The sequence below is a fragment of the Ictalurus furcatus genome, chromosome 2 (genome assembly GCF_023375685.1).
Source record: "Ictalurus furcatus strain D&B chromosome 2, Billie_1.0, whole genome shotgun sequence".
Classification (NCBI taxonomy): domain Eukaryota; kingdom Metazoa; phylum Chordata; class Actinopteri; order Siluriformes; family Ictaluridae; genus Ictalurus; species Ictalurus furcatus.
Window position 1 is genome coordinate 19,567,786 of NC_071256.1, and position 24,766 is coordinate 19,592,551.

Sequence of the window (24,766 nt, forward strand, 5' to 3'; positions counted from 1 at the left end):
TTCTAAATCGAGCAGGTTTTCTAAGAACGTCGTTTGGGTGGAGCAGCCGTGAGGAAAAGTCCGATCTGCAGAGAGAAGCCTGCAGGGAACTGGATTAGCACTTCCAGCAGAGTTACTTAAAACTACTCTGAAATCTGAAATCATTTACTGTCAACATTGTGCTGTAATGGTTTCCTCCAAGGTAGTTTTATGGTAACCACCAAAAAGCTTGTGTGCTTTTAAGTTAAGACGTAGCCACTACGTCATTAGAAGTCATTAGAAGACTGATCTGTTTGCGTATTACTAGCATACCCCGACGATAAAATGCAGAGTTTCTACACAAAATGCGTAAAGGTCATCAGGCCTGTCTGTCTGTCCTGTCTGCCTGTCTATCTGTCCATCTGTCCTATACAGTCCTGTCTGCATATCTAATAATTAATGTATTACACTTACTTAATGTATTATACACTTACAGTTCATTATGTACAAATTTACATGGTGTCAGGTATCTGTCTATGTCTCTATCTCTCTGTCTGTCTGACTCTAACCCTGTATATCTGTCTATCTATCTCTCTGTCTGTCTGACCCTAACCCTGTATATCTGTCTGTCTATTTCTCTGTCTGTCTGACCCTAACCGTGTTTATCTGTCTGTATCTCTCTGTCTGTCTGACTCTAACCCTGTATATCTGTCTGTCTATTTCTCTGTCTGTCTGACCCTAACCGTGTTTATCTGTCTGTATCTCTCTGTCTGTCTGACTCTAACCCTGTATATCTGTCTGTCTATTTCTCTGTCTGTCTGACCCTAACCCTGTATATCTGTCTGTCTATTTCTCTGTCTGTCTGACCCTAACCGTGTTTATCTGTCTGTATCTCTCTGTCTGTCTGACCCTAACCCTGTATATCTGTCTGTCTATCTATCTCTCTGTCTGTCTGACTCTAACCCTGTATATCTGTCTGTCTATCTCTCTGTCTGTCTGACCCTAACCCTGTATATCTGTCTGTCTATCTCTCTGTCTGTCTGACCCTAACCCTGTATATCTGTCTGTCTATCTCTCTGTCTGTCTGACCCTAACCCTGTATATCTGTTTATCTCTCTGTCTGCCTGACTCTAACCCTGTATATCTGTCTGTCTATCTCTCTGTCTGTCTGACCCTAACCCTGTATATCTGTTTATCTCTCTGTCTGCCTGACTCTAACCCTGTATATCTGTCTGTCTATCTCTTTGTCTGTCTGACTCTAACCCTGTATATCTGTCTGTCTATCTCTCTGTCTGTCTGACTCTAACCCTGTATATCTGTCTGTCTATCTGTCTCTCTGTCTGTCTGACTCTAACCCTGTATATCTGTCTATCTATCTCTCTGTCTGTCTGACTCTAACCCTGTATATCTGTCTGTCTATTTCTCTGTCTGTCTGACCCTAACCGTGTTTATCTGTCTGTATCTCTCTGTCTGTCTGACCCTAACCCTGTATATCTGTCTGTCTATCTATCTCTCTGTCTGTCTGACTCTAACCCTGTATATCTGTCTGTCTATCTATCTCTCTGTCTGTCTGACCCTAACCCTGTATATCTGTCTGTCTATCTCTCTGTCTGTCTGACCCTAACCCTGTATATCTGTTTATCTCTCTGTCTGCCTGACTCTAACCCTGTATATCTGTCTGTCTATCTCTTTGTCTGTCTGACTCTAACCCTGTATATCTGTCTGTCTATCTCTCTGTCTGTCTGACTCTAACCCTGTATATCTGTCTGTCTATCTGTCTCTCTGTCTGTCTGACTCTAACCCTGTATATCTGTCTATCTATCTCTCTGTCTGTCTGACTCTAACCCTGTATATCTGTCTGTCTATTTCTCTGTCTGTCTGACCCTAACCGTGTTTATCTGTCTGTATCTCTCTGTCTGTCTGACCCTAACCCTGTATATCTGTCTGTCTATCTATCTCTCTGTCTGTCTGACTCTAACCCTGTATATCTGTCTGTCTATCTATCTCTCTGTCTGTCTGACCCTAACCCTGTATATCTGTCTGTCTATCTCTCTGTCTGTCTGACCCTAACCCTGTATATCTGTTTATCTCTCTGTCTGCCTGACTCTAACCCTGTATATCTGTCTGTCTATCTCTTTGTCTGTCTGACTCTAACCCTGTATATCTGTCTGTCTATCTCTCTGTCTGTCTGACTCTACCCCTGTATATCTGTCTGTCTATCTCTTTGTCTGTCTGACTCTAACCCTGTATATCTGTCTGTCTATCTCTCTGTCTGTCTGACTCTAACCCTGTATATCTGTCTGTCTATCTGTCTCTCTGTCTGTCTGACTCTAACCCTGTATATCTGTCTATCTCTCTGTCTGTCTGACCCTAACCCTGTATATCTGTCTATCTGTCTGTCTGTCTGACCCTAACCCTGTATATCTGTCTGTATCCCTCTGTCTGTCTGACCCTAACCCTGGATATACCTGTTGCCTGCCGCACTCTGCTGTACTGTTCTCTCTCTCTCTCACTCTCTCTCTCTCTATCTCTCTTGCACATGCTATCTATCTGTCTGACCCTATCCCGGTATATCTCTCTGTCTGACTGACCCTATCCATGTATATCTGTCTGTCTCTCTCTCGTGTAGTTTTAGACGTGACACACAGTGAGATGGTGTGTTTGGTCAGTGTGTGTGTGTGTGTGTGTGTGCACTCGTCCATGCGTGTGTACATGCGTTAATGACACGACACAGCAGACAGAGCGGGCGTTGGTGCTGGGTTTGAAGTTGATCTGCTCGCTCCTGTCGGTAAACACAGAAGAGACAGAATTGGAGATGAGGGGGTTAAAGAGTTCCGGGACTGATTAGAGGAAAAGCAGAGGTCCGAGACTGATTAGAGGAAAAGCAGAGGTCCGGAAGTGGACACTGCCCCCCCCCCAGGCCATTGGTTAAAGGTGTGGGGCAGTAAGGACAAGCCTGAGAGACACAGATTACAGTCATTACGGCTCATCGGGCTGCACTCGGAGCGTGGCCTCGCCCCAAACTACTCTGGGTGTAACCTGATACAAGGCTCTTAAAAACGAATCCACTCTGGAACCCAACGTGGCCGGCTTTAGAAGCGGCACGTGACAGCCGTAGCATCGTGCATGTGTGTGTGTTTATACGATGGGGCATTTTTAGAAAGCTGTACTCAGCTCTCGACCAGGTCCTTTTGGTCTGCTGTGCTATTTGTGAGCATCAGAAATCAGGAAGGAGAAGTGACTCTGGTGTCCAGTAACTCGCTGTCACGGCTGCAGTGAAACACTTCCAGTGTGAGAGGTGATGCTGCGGTTAGGACGTGTGGCCGCAAGTGCCAGTGCGTTAATAGCACCTCTAATGTTTCCATTTTAACTCGATTTTGCTGCCTGCCACACTCTGGTGTACTGTTCTCTCTTTCTCTCTCTCTCTCTCTCTCTCTCTTTCTTTCTCACACACACGCACACACACACGGTGAGGTCCTGCTGAAGTTACCCATCTGTAATGGTTATTTTAATGTACTAATGCACAGTTCATCAAAAGTATATCACCTAAAAATATCACTCTCATCCTTATTATAATAATTGATAAATATTACGTATTTATTTTAATATTAAACGTAACTGTTATCTGTTAATGTAGCAGTTTGTAATGTGTGGCACCGCCCTGCTGCATGTGAAGAGAATTACAACTGAGTTGATCAGTCTTCCCTTTCACCTTACGTGACCCCACCCACTTTGTTAAAACTAAAAATTACAGATTTTTTAAGGGAAAATAGGTGGAGTTAAAAGCTCTACCTTCACTGGGGGCAGGGTTAAGAGGATTCCACATGAACCACATGAATAGAATTTGCTAGTTCTGAACAAATGCATGATTTGTGAAGCAACACTGATGTTTCTCAATATGCTGGTACTCATGGAGGTTTAGTTAGCGGTAAAGGCTAAGTGGAAGATTATTTTCTTAGTAATTTACAAGTAAATCTGAAGGAAATTACACTCCTGACGATTCTGTCTCATTTTCACTGACACTTCTGCCTTCACATTTTATTGTATTAAAGACTGCTACATGTTAGCTAGCCACTACCAAGGGGAGTAGCCTAGCAACATTGTTGAAAGCCTTCACGAGTTTCGTTTAAGTGTAACAAAAGTTCAGGGCCAGAAAACAGTAAACAGAAACCTGAAATGAAGAAGTTAGCTCAAAAATGTTGTGTTATAAAAATTCCAAGGTTGTCTTTGAAATCATCATATTTTTACCATCATGAACTGCACCTTTAATCATCATGAACTGCACCTTTAATCATCACGAACTGCACCTTTAATCATCACAAATTGCACCTTTAATTATGACGAACTGCACCTTTAACGATCGAGAAAGGGGAAAGTGTTCGGCAAGTGTTTCTTTTACTTTAATCCCTGAATAATGATTAAAATGCTTTTCTAAGATAAATATAAAGTCGAATTTGACAGAGACGGTTTCTGGACAAGTTTGGGAGCTGAGAGTGAAGATAAATCACCCAGTAAAAATGTTCAGACTGTTGAAAAAGCATCTCAGGTGGCTTCTTCATGAAGAGAAAGCGAAGAGTGAGAAGAGAAGGAAGGATCTGAAAAGCACTTCATATTGATTTCACACATTTTTGCGCAAGAACAAATGATTATTTGGTCAGTTTAATGTTCCAATAGCATTAAAAAGGAGTAGGGTGCCAATACTTTAGCTGGCACTGCATTGCATGCAGCACTATTTTGTTATCATGGACAAAACAGCATCAGTCTGTTATTCAAATTACGCCACAGCTGCCTGAGTGAGCAGAGTTCTCAGTACTCAAGTCCTACAGCTGTTGCCTTTCTAATGTTAGCTCCTTTATTTTGGGCAAATTTGAAAGCAAGAACTTTCTCATACAACTTTCTCATGTAACTTTCTCATGTAATGCTCTCATGTACCTTTCTCAGACAACTTTCTTGTGTAACTTTCTCATGTAACTTTCTTATGTAATGCTCTCATGTACCTTTCTCATGTAACTTTCTCACATAACTTTCTCATATAACTTTCTCACATAACTTTCTCATATAACTTTCTCACATAACTTTCTCATATAACTTTCTTGTGTAACTTCCTAGTGTCATTTTCCCATTTAACTTTCTCGTGTAACTTTCTCGTGTAACTTTCTAGTGTAACTTTCTCATTTAACATTCTCGTTACTTTCTCATTTAACTTTCTCGTGTTACTTTCTCATTTAACTTTCTCGTGTTACTTTCTCATTTAACTTTCTCGTGTTACTTTCTCATTTAACATTCTCGTGTTACTTTCTCATTTCACATTCTCGTGTTACTTTCTCATTTAACTTTCTCGTGTTACTTTCTCATTTAACTTTCTCGTGTTACTTTCTCATTTCACATTCTCGTGTTACTTTCTCATTTCACATTCTCGTGTTACTTTCTCATTTAACTTTCTCGTTTTACTTTCTCATTTAACTTCCTCGTGTAACTTTCTTGTGTAACTTTTTCATGTAACTTCTTTTAGCAGAAGACAATCACATAATCCTGTTCCTGAACACTGAAAACTCTCAGCTAATTTATCCTGCTCACACAGCAGCACGCACACTCACTCCTTCACAAGATGAAAACTTTTTTACTAAAGTTTTGATTTCATGATAAATTGATATCATGATAAATTATGTCACAAGAAACATTTCTGAGAAAGCGTAGACATCGTCTCATTTTAAAATACTTTTAAAAAAATATATTTAATATTATTTAACTTTTCATTGTAAATTTTTTTGCAGACATTAAGTAAAAGTGTCACCAAACAAATGTTTTAAAGTTCATATGATTTCACGCTCTGCTACCACTCGCTGCTTTTATAACATACTACCGTGTTTATTCATCATAAATAAATAAATTAATCGAAATGAGGCATTAATTTCAAGTTCATGATGATATTATTAACTTAATAAGGAATTATATAAAATGATATAAAAGGGTACGAACTTACCTGTGTATTGTGTGTAAGTTGTGTAGTTCTGCACTATAGCTGTATTGTCTGTCTGTGTGTGTGTGTGTGTGTGTGTGTATGTGTGTGTGTGTGTTTTGTAAACAAACTCCACTGAAAAGGCAGCTTTACTCTCAGGGGGATTTTCCAGAGTAAGTAAGTGAATAACTGTTTCTGTGTTTCTCTGTGTGTTTATATTTGTGTGTGTGTGTGTGTGTGTGTGTGTGTGTAGGTAAGGCGAGTGTGAACGTGCACTGGGAGGAAGACTCCATGGAGACAGTGCCGGCCGTACCTGTGCGTATTGCCTTCGTGCTGGTGGTCCATGGACGAGCCTCACGCCAAGTACAGCGTCTCTTCAAGGCCATTTACCACACCTCACACTTCTACTACATCCACGTAGACCAGGTATTGCACACACACACACACACACACACACACACACATACACACACATATGCACACATATACATACACACACATACACACACACACACACACACACAGATACACGCATACACACACACATACACACACATACACACACACACACAGATACACGCATACACACACATACACAGATACACACACAGATACACACACACACAGATACACACATACACACACACACACACACACACTCACACATATACACACACACACATACACACACGCACACACACGCACAAATACACACACACACACACACACACTCAGAGTCAATGATTCCTGCACTCCTAATAGTTGATCAACATCAGTTTGAGACATTTACAGTAAAGATTTTGTGTGACTTTTATTCCTTGTGGATGTTTTTGTTTGTTGCTCAGATGTTTTTTTGTGTGTGTAATTTTCATTTTATATTTTAATTGTCTGTGATTTTTTTCCTGTAATCTTATTGTTTCAGTGTCAGTGTTGCTCTGCGTAATGTGGTAAGGACATAAAAGTCAACAGTATGGGTATCGTGACATAGCTATTATAAAGTGCACACACACACACACACACACACACTGTGTTTATGATTCACTCTCATCGTTGTCTTGCTCTGCAGTTTGTATTCAAGTCTGTTTACTCTGTGTATAGACAATTTTCCTGTTGGACCAATGTTAGTTTTGGTGTGTGTCTGTTTGTGTGTGTGTGTGTGTGTGTGTTTGTGTGTGTGTGTTTATGTATGCACAGGTTGAGACAAGAGGAAATGAGTGAGAGACATCCTGTTTGGTTTCAGTTGATCTCCTGCGGTGAACATCCTCTATCAAAGGAGCTACCTGAAGGAAAGAGAGAGAGAGAAAGAGAGAGAAGGATAGGAGGAGGATAAGAAGAGATGGAAAAAGAGAGAACAGGAGAAAAGAGAAGAGGGGATGTGGGGGCGAAGAATGGATGAGAAATGGAAAGGATATAAGAAGGACAGAGAAAGTGCAAGTAGGGGAAAACAGATGAAGAAAAAAGGATAGAATTGAGGAGAAGAGTGGGAGGAAGAAAGCATAGGAAGAAAGGAAGAAGAGAAACGGGGGAAGAAAAATAATGGAAAGATTAAAGTTGGAATGAGTGGAGAAAGTGTGAGGGCAGAAGAAAGGAGAAGAGAAAAGAAAAAAATAGATGAGCAAAAGTGGATAGAAGCATGGATACAGGTGAAGGTGAAGAAAGAAGAAATGAGAGAGAGAAATGAGAGAAGAGGAGAGGAAATAAGAAGAAAGAAAAGGTGAAAAAAGCATGGAAGAAGGAAAGGGGGATGAAAGAGGAGAGGAGGGGGAAGAAAAAGTGATGAAATGATAGGAAAATAGACGGTGAAAGAAGACATAAGGATTAGTGGAGAAGAGAGATGATGAATCTTGTGAGGTGGAAGATGAGGAAGGGATAAGAAAGAAGAAAAGATGGAACTAGGAAGAAAGGGAGATGAGAAAGAAGAGTTGAGGAAATACAATACATACAATGAAAAGCGTGTTCTTCAGTTTGTTCCTCTTGGGGAAAAGATTACATATAGAACCAGATAGAACCGTACCAGAGACTGGTTTGTTCCAGAAGGTTCTCGGTAGGAATTTAGAACCCTTACCCATGTGAGGAACACTTGAGGAACCCTGATTTACAGTGAAGAGGTTTGGTAGATAAACAGCGTCTCACTCTTCACTCGCTAAGCCGTTTAACAAAGGCTGATGGGGGATTATTACAGGAGGAGACTCTGCGGCTCAGTCACGCTTCACACACACACACACACACTACAAACACACACACATACGCACTACATACACACACAAACACACTCCAAACACTCACACACACACACACTACATACACACACACACACACACTCCAAACACTCACACACACACTACATACACACACACACACTATAAACACACACACACATGCACTACATACACACACACACTACAAACATTCACACACACACGCACTACACACATACACACACACACTATAAACACTCACACACACACGCACTACACACAAACACTCACTACACACATACACACACACACTACAAACACTCACACACACACGCACTACACACATACACACACACACTATAAACACTCACACACACACGCACTACATACACACACACTACAAACACTCACACACACACACTATAAACACTCACACACACACGCACTACACACATACACACACACTATAAACACACACACACACGCACTACATACACACACACACTACAAACACACACACACACGCACTACATACACACACACACATACACACACACACACTATAAACACACACACACACGCACTACATACACACACACACTACAAACACACACACACACGCACTACATACACACACACACATACACACACACACACTATAAACACACACACACACGCACTACATACACACACACACACTACAAACATTCACACACACACACACACACACACACACACACACACACACTACAAACACTCACACACACACGCACTACATATACACACACACACTACAAACACACACACACTACAAACACTCACGCACACACTACACACACACACACTACAAACACTCACACACACACGCACTACATATACACACACACACTACAAACACACACACACTACAAACACTCACACACACACTACACACACACACACACACTACAAACACTCATACACACACGCACTACATACACACACATACTACAAACACACACACACTACAAACACACATACTACAAACACTCACACACACACGCACTACATACACACACACTATACACAAACACACACACTACACACACACACACACACACTATACATACACACACACACACTATACACAAAAACACACACTACACACACACGCACACACTACACACACACACACACACACACAGACGCGGCACACCCCCTCCCTCTAATTACACACATCCAAGCATACACTTAATCAACTCCTTCAAGTTACAGCAGGGCACGTGTGTGTGTGTGTGTGTGTGTGTGTGTGTGTGTGTGTGTGTGCGTGTTAATCTCTAAAGCCTTGTTAACACGACTGCCTTTCAATCAGTCAATCATCTACAGTCTTTCTGCTTTCCGGCTTCTCTCTTCTTCAGCTGCTTTCATGAGCTGATAAAATATGAGAGGAGCACAGAGGATGAGAGAGAGAGTGAGAGAGAGAGGGAGAGAGAGATGGAGAAAGAGAGAGAGGGAGAGAGAGAGTGAGAGAGAGAGATGGAGCGAGAGGGAGGGAGAGAGAGCGAGAGAGGGGGAGGAAGAGAGGGAGAGAGAGAGATCAAAACCAGCTGAGGAGGAGAGTGTGGAGTGAGAAAATGCCGATGTGTAAACGGCAGCTTGCTTAATGAGTACAGGTGGAAGTGGAGCGATTGTTTTTTGTTTCCCCTCACCATCCTCTCTTATTTTTTAAATACGACAGAAAAAAGCAGCTTGGTGTTGCTTGTTACTGAGAAAACATCTCTGACACTGGAGACTCCTTCCATAAACGTTAAATAAACTTACAATCTCCTTACGGAAAACTTCACTGTATCAACTATTTTTAAAAATCAGTTTATTACTAGTGGAGCGTCCGCCCTGTGAATGAGCTGTTACTATAGAAACAATAACGTATTATGGAAAACGGTCTAGTGGTCTGCACTTATATAGCGCTTTTTTAACCTTAGCGGTTCTCATTCACTCACACACACGAATGGTAGCAGAGCTGCCATGCAAGGTGCTAGCTTTCCATTGGGAGCAACTTAGGGTTCAGTGTCTTGCCCAAGGACACTTCGGCATGAGGTGTCATGTGGGCCGGGAATCGAACCGCCAACCCTACGATTAGTGGACAACCCGCTCTACCACCTGAGCCACAGCCGTCCAATTAGAACCTGTCATCAGCGTTTCCATGACAACCACCATCTGTTCATCACTACCGCTAGTTAACCTGGCTCTCTAGTTAGCTTAAGATGCACGGTCTGTGGTTAAAAACCTCCAGCTAAAAGTATGAAGTCATCCTCTACTCTAACCTTGAACGTGGATCATATTTAGTGACATGACATCAAATGTAGCCCCGCCCCTAAATGACTTTCAGCCTCAGAATCAGCGTCCGAGCAGTTCTGATATCTACCGAGCTAATCAGACTGTTAAAGTGACCCGAGGCCATTCTGTCTCTCCGCAGCGCTCGGACTACCTCCACAGGCAGATGCTAGCGCTGGCTAAGCGCTACCCGAACGTCCGTGTGACGACCTGGCGCATGGCGACGATCTGGGGCGGAGCCAGTCTTCTCAGCATGTACCTGCAAAGCATGAAGGACCTGCTGGCTATGAGCCACTGGCCCTGGGACTTCTTCATCAACCTGAGTGCTGCCGACTACCCCATCAGGTGAGTGTGCCGAGAAACAATCCATCAATTCATGCAAATCATGGTGTGTTTTCATCAACTACTGGATTCAATAGACCACCATGTTGTAGATTGTAGATCATCATGGGGTTTGTACTATACAGTCCATACAGGATTTTACAGATTTCTTTTGTGATCGTTGTGGCCAAAAATGCTTGATTTTGCTGCGGCAATTGTCGAAATCACAATTGCACGAAATTATTTTGCGCGCTCTTTCAGAGTGATGATGTCACATGACGCGTCACGGCCCAAATCTGCAGAAAATCTGCTTTAAATTTGACAAATTGCAGGTTCCTCCTGCAAATCCTGAAGGGACTCACTATTCTGTCAGCACTATTTAGTCTAGTACTATGCAGTTTAGGAAGGCTGTCATAGCAACCAGGAAAGCTTTATCGTTCCTGTGCATACGACAGCTGAACTAGATTTAGCAAACTTGACCATGACATCACCACAACCTGATGCTAGCGGACTTGCTAGCAAACCTGATGTGTAATAGCATAACGTTTGCAAACATGACACTTGGTTTTAACTGGACAGTCGCTTACCTTTGAACCTGGTTACTGCTTTTCATTACAAAATACAAAATTTAGTCAAATGTTAACGTCGTAATTAGAGACACACCGATACTAAATTTCTCAGCCGATACCGATAACCGATTATTCAGAGTGATATCGGCCGATACCAATAACCGATACCGATAGTTCTGCCTTTTATACCTTCTTATAAATTAATAATGATTAATTCCACAATTCTGTAAGAAATGCAAATAAAAACTTTATTGTCTCCATTTCAACAAGATGTTTCATAGTAACCGGTCTCATAAACAGAAAACACATTACTCTAATTAACATTAACACATGACCTAAATTCTGAAGATTAAAGATTTCTTACAAATAGTAGCAATACAAGTAGTGCTACCATGCAGGATTTATAATTGAGTTCTAGAGAAGCAAAGTGTGCAGAGTAGAGGTGTAAGTGCCAGAGTAATTTTTATTTTTATTTTTTTTAAATAATGTGGTGTTGGCGTTTTAGGGGTTAGTGTTCACAGAAGAGGTGGGTTTTTAGCTGTTTTTTGAAGATGGTGACAGGTTCTGCAGTCCGGATTGAAGTTGGAAGTTCATTCTACCACTGAGGGACAGATAGTGTGAAGGTTCTGGAAAGGGACCTTGAGCCATGCTGAATAGGCACGACTAAGCGTCAGTCGTTAACCGATCGCAGATTGTGTGAGTGATCTTAAGTGGGTCAGAGACAGAAAGACTGTGTAATTTAACAAGGTTTGCGCTGCAAATGCTTTTGGGAACTTTAGCGCTATCTGCAATGCAAGAACTCATATGTGATTGAGTTAAATGGTAGAATTCAGTTTCAGCGCTCGACTGGTTTCTTTTCCAGGTTCTTGCTTTCTTGTTGAAATCTGCTGTTTGTCGGCTGTCTTTTCAGTTTGTAACTGTTGAAGATTGCTTGTGTTGCTCCTCAGCACAGAGACACTCGTTTAAAGGATTCTGGAAGTCGTGCTCTGAGCACTTAGCCCTTGGTTTATCAGCTACAGTGCAGCTGATGCTCTCAGTAGCAGAACTGATGTCTCCGGTGCTCTTTGATCACAACGTTTGGTATTGAGTTCATTTGTTCTTGTTTCCTTACCTGCTTTTATCAATTAGCAAAAATCTAGCGAGTGGCGTGCGCGTTAGCCACGAGGCATCATGGCAGGTTAGTCCCGAGCAAAGTTTTGGTGGGATTACAGGTAATCGAGTGAGGCCACGAGTGGCGGCGTTTGATCTCGTGTCAGCAGGTACGATGCTTCATAGAGCCGGTGAAGGATTACACAGGAGAACGGTGTAGCCTGCAGCGTCAGCGTGACAAACAAAGTACAGGAGAATGGATCTGGATATGAAAACGAAGGCAGGAAACCATATGTGATGAATGAAAAGAAAAAGGAACAAGGTGAGAGTAATGGATAGGAATTAAATAATGAGGACGTTACGACTTGGTTGGTTTTACATTTCGGTTTTCACTCGTGTTGTTGTTTATTCTCTTGCAAATTTTTTTTCTTCAGCCGAACAAAATAAGGAAAGTAATGAAACGCAGGCCCGCTTCATGACTGTGTTTAATTTACCCGAGAGACGGCACCACATTTCCACTGAGGCTTGGGTAACAGACTGGATTCGAGAGTGTGTGGAAATGTTTGATTTATAATTTACGTTGGGTGAGCTGCAGGATAGCTCAGTCTTTCTACCCCGGTTAAAATCGATCCTCTGGCCCTGTCGTTTTTCTTGGCCTTCAGAAATCGGGGGAGGGAATCGATAGAGCCGAGCCATAAATTTCCATCCTGTTGGGTAGCGCCGCTCTCCGAGGTTAATCCAGGTGCTCTATCCGTCAAGAGACGGGGAGAGAGAGGGAGCGAGAGGGATGGGGGTGGATAGCTTCAAACTAAAGCTCCTTAAACGGGAACATCAAAGAGACGAGAGCCTTTCTTTTTATCCGGCCTGCTGATCGGGATCCAGGAGCTATTTGGAAATAGCCTGGCAGGGGGCAGTTGATAGCTCTTACTCCACATGGCATTAAGGCACTCTCCTTTAAAAAGGCCTCTTAAAAAAAAAAAACGGAATTCACACAATGCCTAACCACCACCACCACCATCGCCCCTTTACCCTATAAAAGTAGTTGATCTGCCGAGACAACGTTTTTCGTTTTGCCCTGGAGCTAAAAGATTAACGTTGCTAACAAGTACGGAAAGCTTATAGCCACCAGTTTAGCATCCTGCGTAAATCCTCACACACTTACCCTGCATTAAAACAACATATAAACTTCTCCATCAAACCAAATCGGAACTGTAATATCATCTGAATCACATACAACTCCACCTTCAAACTTTAGGCCACGCCTACTACCCGAGTCAGAACACAATGATTGGATCTGCACCACATTCAGTGCACCATGCTAAACTGGTAGCTATAGACTCCCATTACATCCTGTGCTAAACTGGAGTAAAAAAGTATGTCCCGTCTGCTAGTGCTCCTTTAAGGTGACAGATCACCAGGCAGTGTGTGTGTGTGTGTGTGTATGGTGTTTGTCATGTTTGTACAGGAACCAGGCAGTAATGAATAGCACGATAAAAGAAACCGACGGTCTGATTGAACTCTTTTATCCTCCTTAAGCGTGGCCTGTCTTGTCATTACGGCACAGCGTCTCTTTGTTCTTCACCTTCTTCCTCTTTGTCTCTCCGTAACTCTCTCGAGCTATGATTCCATCCACACTCCGAGTGACAGTCTGCAAAATAAAGTACGAATCATCAGGTTCCTGATAAGAGCGCTAGGAAAATATCATTTATTACGTTTCCAGCACCAGCTTCTCTTTAGCGATACATCGGAAAAAGGGAAAGAGGAGAGAGAAGGAGAGCGTGACAGAGAGAGAGAGAGAGAGAGAGAGAGAGAGAGAGAGAGAAGGATAGAACGGAGGAAGTTTGATATCAGTTGTCATTTAATTCTATATGGAAAATAGTATGTCATCAAATTATAGTTCTCAAATCAGATTCCGTCACTCATAACCATGTGAAATACATTGTGTTGTTATTGAGTGAAAGTGCTCGGGTCGATACGTGTAACACACGCAGGACTGAACCATTTCACTCAATAATGGGGGCGGGGGTAGGGGTGGGGTTTAAATCTCTAGGGAACTTAAATCAGTGATCTCTTTCTAATTAGATTAAAGTCAATGAAACTGCATTTTTTCTACAAAAAATGCAATTAGACAGAGAAAGGCACAAAGACATGCTTAGAAAAAATTGAGAATGTATGAATATGCAAATTAGAAATGCCACGCCCCTTCCACCGATCAACAAGCTGATATTTTTATGCTTTGAAAAAAAAAGTGCACTGAAATTAATTTCCCCATAAGTATTTATTTATGAAAACATTTTTCTGCTTAAACGGTGTCATCGAGTCGAGACCGACTTCGTAAGTGAAAGCTAATCTAATGCGCGAAAGCTGTCTTATCGAGTGAAAGCTAACTTAGCGAGTGTAGCTACTGTGTAACTCTATAATTGGGTGGTCAGTACATGGAGGTTGAATTCTGACTCCCACTGCTTCTATTGTTGTGTTTAGTTGCTTCACGGAGAGATGCCGAGACTACTGTGTTAGGAGTGTGGCAATGTGGAAAATGTAGTGCCATTTCAATAAAATAAATCAAACTCGACAGTTCTCATTAACTAGACATTTTGACTCAACTGTATCTCCTCAGCAGCGACCTGCTGTCCCCGAGTGACCTCTGACCTCATGACGGCCTGCTCACTTCCCCCCTGTGCTTTTCCTCCCGATGTCCTTCCGCATGCCTGTGTCTGAAAGAGGCTCCTAAAAGCCCTGCGGCATTGTGGGAAGGCTTTGTCCTGGAGCGCCACTCGTTTTGGCCTTTTTATCCTCACAGAATCGCTCCTTTTCTTCAGCCCTGCTGGATGTCAGTGCAGCTGTTTTGGTGGCCTTTTCAGATGCAGGAAGAAGACAAGTGCAGAGTCTGTTGTTCTTCTTGTCCCCTGGGGTTAGACAGGCTCGACGACGCCCTCTATTGGACTGTCTCACCTGCACAGACTACTTCCTCTGTCTATTTCTTATTACTCTTCTTACTCAGCTTTTAAAAATGTTCTGTCCATCTTTCTTTCTTTCTCTCTCTCTTTTTAATGCAGTCTTTCTCACGTGTTTATCGCCATTTCTGTTTTACTTCCTTCCTCTACAGCTCACTCAGTCTTTATGTCTGACTCTGGTTCATGATCTTAAAGGGGACGTTTGTAATGTTTAAGTGTTTTGTGTCACAGTTGACTTGGCAGTGACGGTAGAGGGCACTACCAATTACAAAACACGTGGTAATCACCATTAACATTAACATTAAAGGCTTTTCACCCTCGAGTGTTTTTCAACCTAAACTCGACCTTCAGCTAGTTTCCATGAACTGAGACAAGACCTTAAAACCTCTTTATTCTGAAATCATCTATAATAGGAGTCCTAAGGGGCAGGCCATGTATTCTGTTAACGTGTTCAAAACATGTGACTTTCAAATTTCAATTCGAATCTAACACTTTCCTGAAGGTTTTGTCGTATTCATACTCCATCGTTGCCACACAACAAAAAAAAAGTAGTTCCATCTCTAAAAGGACGTATAGATTTACAGCTTTGTTTACAAACAAGGTTCAGCGTCTGCCCTTAGACTTAGCAATATATGTGATTTTTGACTTAAACCTAGTGAGATTTTCTTTTCTTTTCTCAGTGTAGGAAATGTGTTAAGATACTTATCCATGCTAATCATGTACACACACTAAATATACAGCGAATAGAGATTAGTTTGTAGCCCCTTTATCCTCGGTAAACGAAACCCTGTCGTCAACCTCGGCTCCTTACAGGAACTCTTTTAGACCTTTTAGTTCCTGATAAGCACTCTTGTTCTACAGAAAGAGTCAAATACACACAACACGCCTACACACAACTGCTGTGTTCTCATTGCTGATGCTGATCAGGTTTTTCTCATCCACCACACGGCCAGGGATTAGCGTGTTGTGTGTGTGTGTGTGTGTGTGTGTGTGTGTTTGTGCTGGACTGATGCAGCAAGACACTGCCACTCAGAAGTATTTTGGTGTCTGTGTGGGTGTGTAAAAGCAGGCAGATATACAGAGATTCGGACGCTTTGTATACTTTGTGTGTGTGTGTGTGTGTGTATATATATATATATATATATATGTGTGTGTATGTATGTGTGTGTGTTGGCTCTGACAGCCTGGTTAAGGCTATAATTTGGTCTTATGCCAATCTTCGGTGGCTTTGGGACTCGTAGTGTTTGGGAGTTCGGCAGACAGAAAGGGTGTGTGTGTTTGTCTCTGTTTATGTGTGTGTGGCAGAAAGCGTGGGTGTGTGATTGATTCGCAGTCACAGGTACGAGGCGACAGGTCGACGCTGCCAACATCAAATACGTCTTAAAGGGATAATCTCTATCGAGATTCGGCTTTGGTTGATCGAACGTATATCCAACTAACTCTAGAGGTCAAACAGGCAAAAGAAGCATTTCCACATGGACTTACTAAAAAAAAAATATCACCATTTTTCTGATGCCTTATTGCAGTCGTTCTTTTCGTTTATTTATTTATTTATTTCAAAAAGGGACAGTGTACATTAATCAACATTCATAAATGTAAATGTTAGCCCGAAGGCTACTTTTCATTGCTAGTCCCTTTGACATTCTTTTGCTACATAATTTTTTTCGGATGCATTTAATAAGCAGGGCTTTTTTATCTGTCTCATGGCTTTCACATCATAGTTCACGCACAAGCCCCCTTAAGCCAATAATGGTATGACCCGGGACTCATACTTCCTCAAGAAAAATGTTCCAAATGAATAGGTGCTAATGCTAACAACGCTTAACATCGTTTCTGGATTCTGAAAATAGTGTTAGTATAGTGTTTTCTATAACAGCAGCTCTGACAGTAGTGCAGCTGCAAATCACAGGACTATATTATATTAATGTGCTCGCTCTGATACCTTATCATTTCCATAGCAACAGCTCGCTCACAGGGACTTGTAAGACGTAATGATTAAAAATCGTTGATATTATTGTACGTGTATGTAACAAGAGGAGTTTACACTTTGTAGTTTCTTGGTAACATGATAAGCTGTGTTTTTTTTTTTTTTTTTTGTTTTTGTTTTGTTTTTTTGTCTTAGTAACATGAAAAAAGAGAGGCTGTTGAGGTGAGAAGAGGAACTAACCCGTTTCAAGGACGTTCCAGAACTTTAAATGGTGCTTCGGGGTCGTAACACACACACCCTGCTTCAGGATCGTATTTTTTTTTTTTTGGTTACGAGCAATACACACACTGTATTATTCCTTATTTAATGAATACTCAGCGACTGTGTACATGTGCAGTGGATAGAGATAAGATTGAAAAATGCTCATGTACTCCTTTAAAATTAAATATTGTATAAATAAATAAATAAATAAATAAATAAACGTATGTATGTATATATATATGTATGTATATAGCTATCGAGCTCACACTCGAACAGTGGTGCCAGTTGTTCAGCGCTGCACCATATGTTGACTTATCGTGCTGTTCATAATTAAATTATGGGACTCAGAGAACACATAGGCGTACTCGCTTATCTGGTTTTTTTTCCATACGGCTGTCACGAAGATGTTCTGCAAAAGCGTGCTATTCTTGGCTAGCACAATAATGATAATTAGCCTTATCCAATACGAATTAAAGGAAAGTGCCAGTAATGAAATCTAATTGTTAGGTGTTTCCTGCTCTCGCGTCCCCGGGGTAACGTTTGCCTCTACGCGGGTTTTGTGTGTGTGTGTGTGTGTGTGTGTGTGTATGTGTATGTGTGTGTGTGTCTGTGTGAGATTTAATGAGAGTGCAGTGGCTGTCACGTTGTGGTTGAAGCAGGCCGCTCGTATCTGGTTCACTGCGGCGCCGAGTGCGAGTTAGAGATTTCCCAGAATCCCCTGTGCCTTGCACTCATTTACACTGCCTCTCATTAGCCTGATTGATCTCTCTCTCTCGATTCAATAAATGCTTTATTGACATGGATTTTACAAATGACATTAGTGCCCAGGCAAACAACCGTCATTTGATTAAAAGGACAAACTTTCTTACATTTAAACAAACAGAGGAAGAGAATCCTCATATTCCCTTCTCTCTCTTTCTGTCCTCTCAGGACTAATGATCAGCTGGTGGCTTTCCTTTCCAAGTACCGCAACATGAACTTCATCAAGTCTCATGGGAGAGATAACGCTCGGTGAGTAGCGACGGCATAACACGCATCATATCATGTCGTATCGTATTGTATGAGCTGGAATATAAACATGTATTGTGGGACAAAAAATGATTATCCAAAGGTTGTTTTTTTTTTTTTTTGCACCTTCTTCCACACAGATATGAGCACAAAGTATATTAAAATGCAGCAAGCTGTGTGAGCTCAATCCTGGACGTTTATATGAGCATGTCAAATACTCACCTGTTCCATCTGATATCAGCGTTATAATAATAGTAGCAATATAATCTAGTGGAAGAGAAAAGGTTTGACATGTGGTACTTATTGCGCTCTGCAGATTCATTAGAAAGCAGGGTCTGGACCGGCTCTTCTTCGAGTGTGATACACACATGTGGCGTCTGGGGGACAGGAAGATTCCAGAAGGCATCACTGTGGACGGAGGCTCTGATTGGTTCCTGCTGAACCGCGCCTTCGTGGAGTATGTCATCAGGACCGATGACGACATGGTGACCAGCATGAAGCGCTTCTATGCTTACACTCTCCTGCCAGCCGAGGTGCGTTAACTTAAGACATTACTGGACGTTTTAAAAATTCGATCAGCAACTTGAGCAAAGCAGAGCAGAAAATTTAGAAGCTGTACTCTCTTAGTTTCTAACTCAGGAGCAGTGTGTTAACTGTGTAAAGTGGATGGTTTTAATTACAGCAGGCTTAGAAAAGAAAAAGAGGTGTGATTCTTTATCCTGTCTGGCGATAGTAATTCACCCCTCAGGTATTGGATTCTGGCCCAAGAAAAGCAGACTCCTTTTTTTTCCACTGATGTAGACATTTAAAAAAAAAGCAGACCTCCTGGTACGGCCACCCTGTATGCCATCTGTCTTCATTTTATCAGATATCATTAGTTCTCTCTCTATCTTTCCCTCTCGGCAGTCGTTTTTCCACACGGTGTTGGAGAACAGTCCTCACTGCGAGAGCATGGTGGACAACAACCTGCGCATCACTAACTGGAACAGGAAACTGGGCTGCAAGTGCCAGTATAAGCACATTGTGGACTGGTGTGGCTGCTCCCCCAATGACTTCAAACCCTCTGACCTGCCCCGCTTCCAGGTAAACCATGCTAAACCTCTTTTTCAGACCCAAACCCATTTATACTGAGAGTTTGGTACGTTTGGTTTAGTGGGAAATCTGTTTTTGAACCTTGGTGCAGACCAGAAAAACCGATCCCTGGTCCATCTGAACACAGTGGTCTGTGGTTCACTTCAAATAAACTTGGGTGTGGCCATACCATGTAGGATACCAAGGGTTAGGGTTAGGGTTAGCCCCACCCAGCCCAAATTAGCCCCACCCAGCCCACCCCAGAGGGTTCTTCTACAGTTTTCTTTGAGAGCTTGGTACACTCCGCTGAAATGTTTTGCTGGAACGGTATCCGTTCCTCGGTTTTCCAGTTGATGATCCCTGGTCCACAGGAATTCTTCTGAAGACAAACATGCAGTGATAATGAGCCTACTTTGAGTGTAGACCTAACCATTTTGAGTCCACTTTGGTAACTATTTTATGCCTCTTTGGCATAACTCTGGTCGACTGCAGTCACATTTATCCAAAACATGTGAGGCAGAATCCAATCTAGGTCGTGAGCTGAGCTGTAGACTTTTAAGGTTCTTGCTTGCTCTCTGGCAGCCTTTGGACTTGAACTCTCTACCTTCTGGTTACTAGAGCAGAAGCTTTGTCTGAGAAAGGTTTAACTGTCCAGTGGAAAGCCTCTAACACAGACCTCTTTAGTCTTTAACCAGGCCAAGAGCAATGCCAAATAGAGTAAACTGAAGGTAGCAGTTCATTAGCTACACTCACTTGACCTCGGTGTAGTGTTAATGCCACGAATGCACACCTGAAATGAACACAGTAACATTCTGCAGTAGGCCCTTTTACAGCTGTTTAATTTGCCCCGAACAAACAGCTAATAGCGCGGGACGAGTTCGCCACCAGGGCCGACCTCCACTCCGATTAGAAATCCAGTGAGACTTAACGAGAAGGGAAGCCATGCTAACTTGTGCAAGGATCTGTAATTAACTGTGGCCGGCACGAGATCAATGGCGAAGCGGCTTCCCGTCAAATGGACACTGATAGCAACGTATGGTGGGAATGGGATCATGGACTCAGAGTACAACAGAGTCAGAGTGTCTTTCCTCCCGTCATAAAATCTGCCATCACTCTGGGGAATGAGTGGGAGTGTGGGATCAAGTATGGATTCAATAGGAGGAGGAGGTGAGCTCCATTTTCTCCAAAGAGTTGGCCAAAGCTGTTGCTTTTGTTTCCATCTTCTTTGTCTGCAAGTGAGCAGTCTGTGCTTTTTCTCTTTTTTTGCATTCCTTTTCCCTTATTTCTTACTTTTTCTCATCTTCATTGCTTGTTTTTTTTTCTTTATATCTTTTACCATATCTCTTACTCTCTCATTCTTTCTTTCCCTCTATTTCCTCCTTCTGTCTTTTGCATTTTTCTCTGTCTTACTCTACCTCTTTTTTTGTCTTCCCTTGTTTCTGTCTTTTTCCCCCATTTGTTTAAATTTTCCTTATTTTCAGCCCTTCTTTTGTTAATTTTCTATTTTACTCACTTTCTACATCACTTTATTCTTATATATTTTCTTCTACTTCCTCATTTGTGTTCTTTAACCCTTTAAACTTCATCCGTGTATATATAGCCATCTCTTCTTTTTTTACCGTCATTCTTTTCCTTCATTCATTTTTTCTTGTCATTTTCCCAGATCTCTTTCTGCTTTCTAATTCTTTTTCTTGCTCTGTTTAGTTTCTATTCTTTACCCTCTATACATTTTATTTTTTTCTTACGTATTTTCTGTCTTCTCCTTTTCTCTCATGTGTACCTTCATGGTTTCTCTATTTGTTTCTATTTTCTCTATTCTAGCTCTTTCTTACCTTTTTTTTTTTTTGTATTTGTCTATCTAATTCATGGCATGAAATTTTCAATTCTGGTCTCGTGTGCCATTACCCCAGTTGCCCTGCTCTTCAGCCCATGACATCATCACCATGAGCTTTCTTTCGCTCTCAAGCTACAAAATGTCAGAGACGACGGATCTTAAATGAAATTTGCAAGACGCTGTGGTATGCGATGATTAAAAACGTCCAAAGCGCATTAAGACCAAAGGGAAATTACATGCTGAGATATTTGGGATCTGCTTGCTGCACTGGTAATTAGTGTTTCCTTTCCTGTGTGTGAGTCAGTGTTTCGGTTGGCCCAGCAGCTGTGGATGAGTTGTTCATAAGAGGAAAAGAGGAGGGGCCCAGGCACTTCAAAATAACTACCACATTTTAAGCACTTCTAACTGTGGTTTGAAATTCACCCCGGCAGCCTTCAATTGACTATCAGTACTGAAAAGCAGCATGTGAAAGGGCCTCTGTGATCAACTGCGATGGTTAACCATTTCAAGTCTGTCCTGGGAGAAGTGGGGGAAGGGCGCGAGAGCTTTTGCAGTCCATTAAGAGCATAAGCGCAGCCGTGGCTATTGAGTAATCACCCTTCGACAATGCTTCGTCTCTCGCAGCGGCATCTGAAAGAAAGAGGACAAAGGTCGGCTGACGAAAGCTTGAAATGCGTCGTGGCAGTTCAGTTTGTTCACAAGCCATTCTCAGCCTTGAGCTTCCAAAGAGCCAGGGACATTTGAAAGAGCTTCCTGGACATGGACGCTCTAAATCACCTCTAAGACTCCCTCTTTTTCACCCTCATCTCTTCCACACCAGCTATTTAGGGGAGGAAGAACTGTAATCGCAGCTGCTTTGTGAAAAGTCTCAATTGTTTTTCCATTGTTGACATTTTCCCTGTCTAAAAAGGCTTTTGTGGAAGAAAAATAAATAACGAATAATTAAAAAACGACTATCGACCTGCTATTCAACTACTTCTGTCTATATATACGTATATTTTTATGGCTAGTTTTGTGTACTTTGGCACTTTTCTACTCTACTCGGAGTTGCAAAGCAAATTTTAATTTAATGTATTCTGTTCTTTCCAAGGAAGAGAACTTGTTCTGCTCCATGATAGCAGGCTGATTTTTCTGAAAAGCTGAAGTTGATGTGTGCTGACTGACATGCAAAGATAGCTCTTCACTTTGATTTTTATTTTTACCATCAATCGCATCTCCTGAGAATGGAGCTCTATCTTTGACTCTTCTTCTTTCCTGTGCATCCCGCTGGATTGCATGCTCCTTCCAATTTCAGCTTGCCATCTGATCTTTCCTGTCTGTTTTCCCTCTATTCCTATCCTCTCTGTTCTTTCCAAAAATCAGTGCACAGTCTCTCATCATCCTCCTCTACCTCCTCTCTCTCTTTTTTTGGTCTCTTTCAGCAAACGGCTCGGCCCACGTTCTTTGCGCGCAAGTTTGAGGCCAGCGTGAATCAGGAGATCGTGAATCAGCTGGATGCCTTCCTGTTTGGAAGTTACCCTCTAGGCACACCAGGTCTTAAAGCCTACTGGGAGAACATTTATGATGAGCCTGATGGTGTCCACAGCCTGAGTGATTCCCTTCTCACCCACTACCACTCCTTCGCCCGCCTCGGCCTGGCACGAGCCGCCAACTCACTGCAGGGAGACGCCAATGACAACCGTTGTAGGTCAGTACTGTTTTAGGATCTGTCAAAATTTCATTTTCAGTAACCAATTTTTCCTCAATCAGTCATTCATTAACACAGGATTCTTTCTGAATTCTTTTTTTTTTTAACTTTGTCGGGGTAAGACAAAAAAAATGAGGAAGTCTTAAGGTTAGTGAACTAACCTCGTTGCAACAGAATGAGATCTGCTAATGAAAGTCATATGTAACTGAAGTGAAGTGAAAGCCTACGTGGCAGGTTAACGCAATCATTACTGAGGTGAACACCACAGAAACCACAAGGCTGTTCTGGAGATGTTAAAACAAAGGCAGTGCGTGTTCCGTTTGTGAAAGAAGCCCTGGTTCATTCAGCCTCAGACAAGCCTGTGTCAGGATTTAGGAGTAGTTCCCTCCTCCCAACACAAGGAGGGGGTGAAGGAGTCTCAGGAGGGGTTGTAGGGCACAACGAGCTGCTTGTTGCCAGTTTGGGGTGTGTGAGGGGCAGAAGGAGTACTCTGTTTTTGGCATACCGTTGGGACATCAGCCGTAAGAGGATTGGAGGTTGGGTGTGTGAATAGGGCCTCTGTTAATGTTTATGGCTGCTGTAAATGTTTGCTGTTCGGCTTGGCCAGGGGAGCAGGAGGTCCTCCAGCATCGGCTGGAATACTGATGAGTCTAGGGTGGAGTTCTCACCAGGAGAAGCTTTCTGTTGCTCCTCTATCCATCTGTTGGTCCTCGACTGTATTCTGAAATAGACCTGCTTTTGTTTTGAATACTCGTAAATTGTCGGTTGATTAGCCGTTGTCTTGGGCTGCACAGTACGACATTTTTATCCGTTCCTTTGAAATACTGATATTACAGCCGATCACTAAATGTTTTACGGTGTGCTGTGGCCATTCTGACCAGCATCACCTCTAGATGTGATTTCAATATCTATATTGCATGAAACAAGCATATCTCTTAACATTATTCAAGCAGGAGTGCGGAAACTAAGCCGAAGTAGTTGCGCCACTCGAAATAAAGCTACTGTATTTTCTCCCCAGGTACTTTGCCATGGGACATCCTGTGGCTGTCCATAGCTACTTCCTATTTGATGAGTTCCAGGGTTACCTGGTGAAGCATCATGCCACTAATCTAGCTACCAGCAAGCTGGAAACTCTGGAGACCTGGGTGATGCCTAAGAAGTTCTTCAAATTCACCAACCCACCAAGCAATTCCATCAGACTGCAGTTTGCTGAGGTAAGACAGCTTAGAGTTTGTCTGAAGTTCTGAAGGCTCCAGTCTGAGTAGAGAGAAATCTCTGTTGTTCACGTACACAGGTTTGTGTTGGAAAGGTTGGTGGAAGTACGAGCGCATTTGTGCAGATCAGTGCGAAGGTTTATTTTACTGCTTCTATCAGTACAACATACAGATATTCTGCAGAGTGAATAAGAGAGAATAAAATTTAGATTAGAATCAGCCAGATTGTCTTTTCATTGATTCATGTGCTAGGGAATGAATTGGCTGCTGTAGTGCTTATGCTTTTTTTTTTTCACAACGGAGATAGCACCCTCAGCAGAACCACATGTAAGTGAGCTGGCGTTAGGTCATTTATGGTGTGTTGTTGGACAGTGAAAAACTGTCTGTTGTAAACAAAGTGGTT

The 24,766-nt window shown here is 42.2% G+C and overlaps 1 protein-coding gene across 1 annotated transcript in view; it reads left to right on the forward strand.

Annotated features, from left to right (window-relative positions):
- Positions 1-24,766, forward strand: part of xylt1 (xylosyltransferase I) — a 71,183-nt gene that overhangs the window by 40,790 nt on the left and 5,627 nt on the right. Inside the window, exons 3-9 of the mRNA XM_053652320.1 lie at positions 6,171-6,343; positions 10,571-10,773; positions 18,480-18,560; positions 18,874-19,090; positions 19,464-19,640; positions 22,884-23,149; positions 24,168-24,363. Coding sequence (XP_053508295.1) covers positions 6,171-6,343; positions 10,571-10,773; positions 18,480-18,560; positions 18,874-19,090; positions 19,464-19,640; positions 22,884-23,149; positions 24,168-24,363 — 1,313 coding nt within the window. The remainder of the gene's footprint in view (positions 1-6,170; positions 6,344-10,570; positions 10,774-18,479; positions 18,561-18,873; positions 19,091-19,463; positions 19,641-22,883; positions 23,150-24,167; positions 24,364-24,766) is intronic.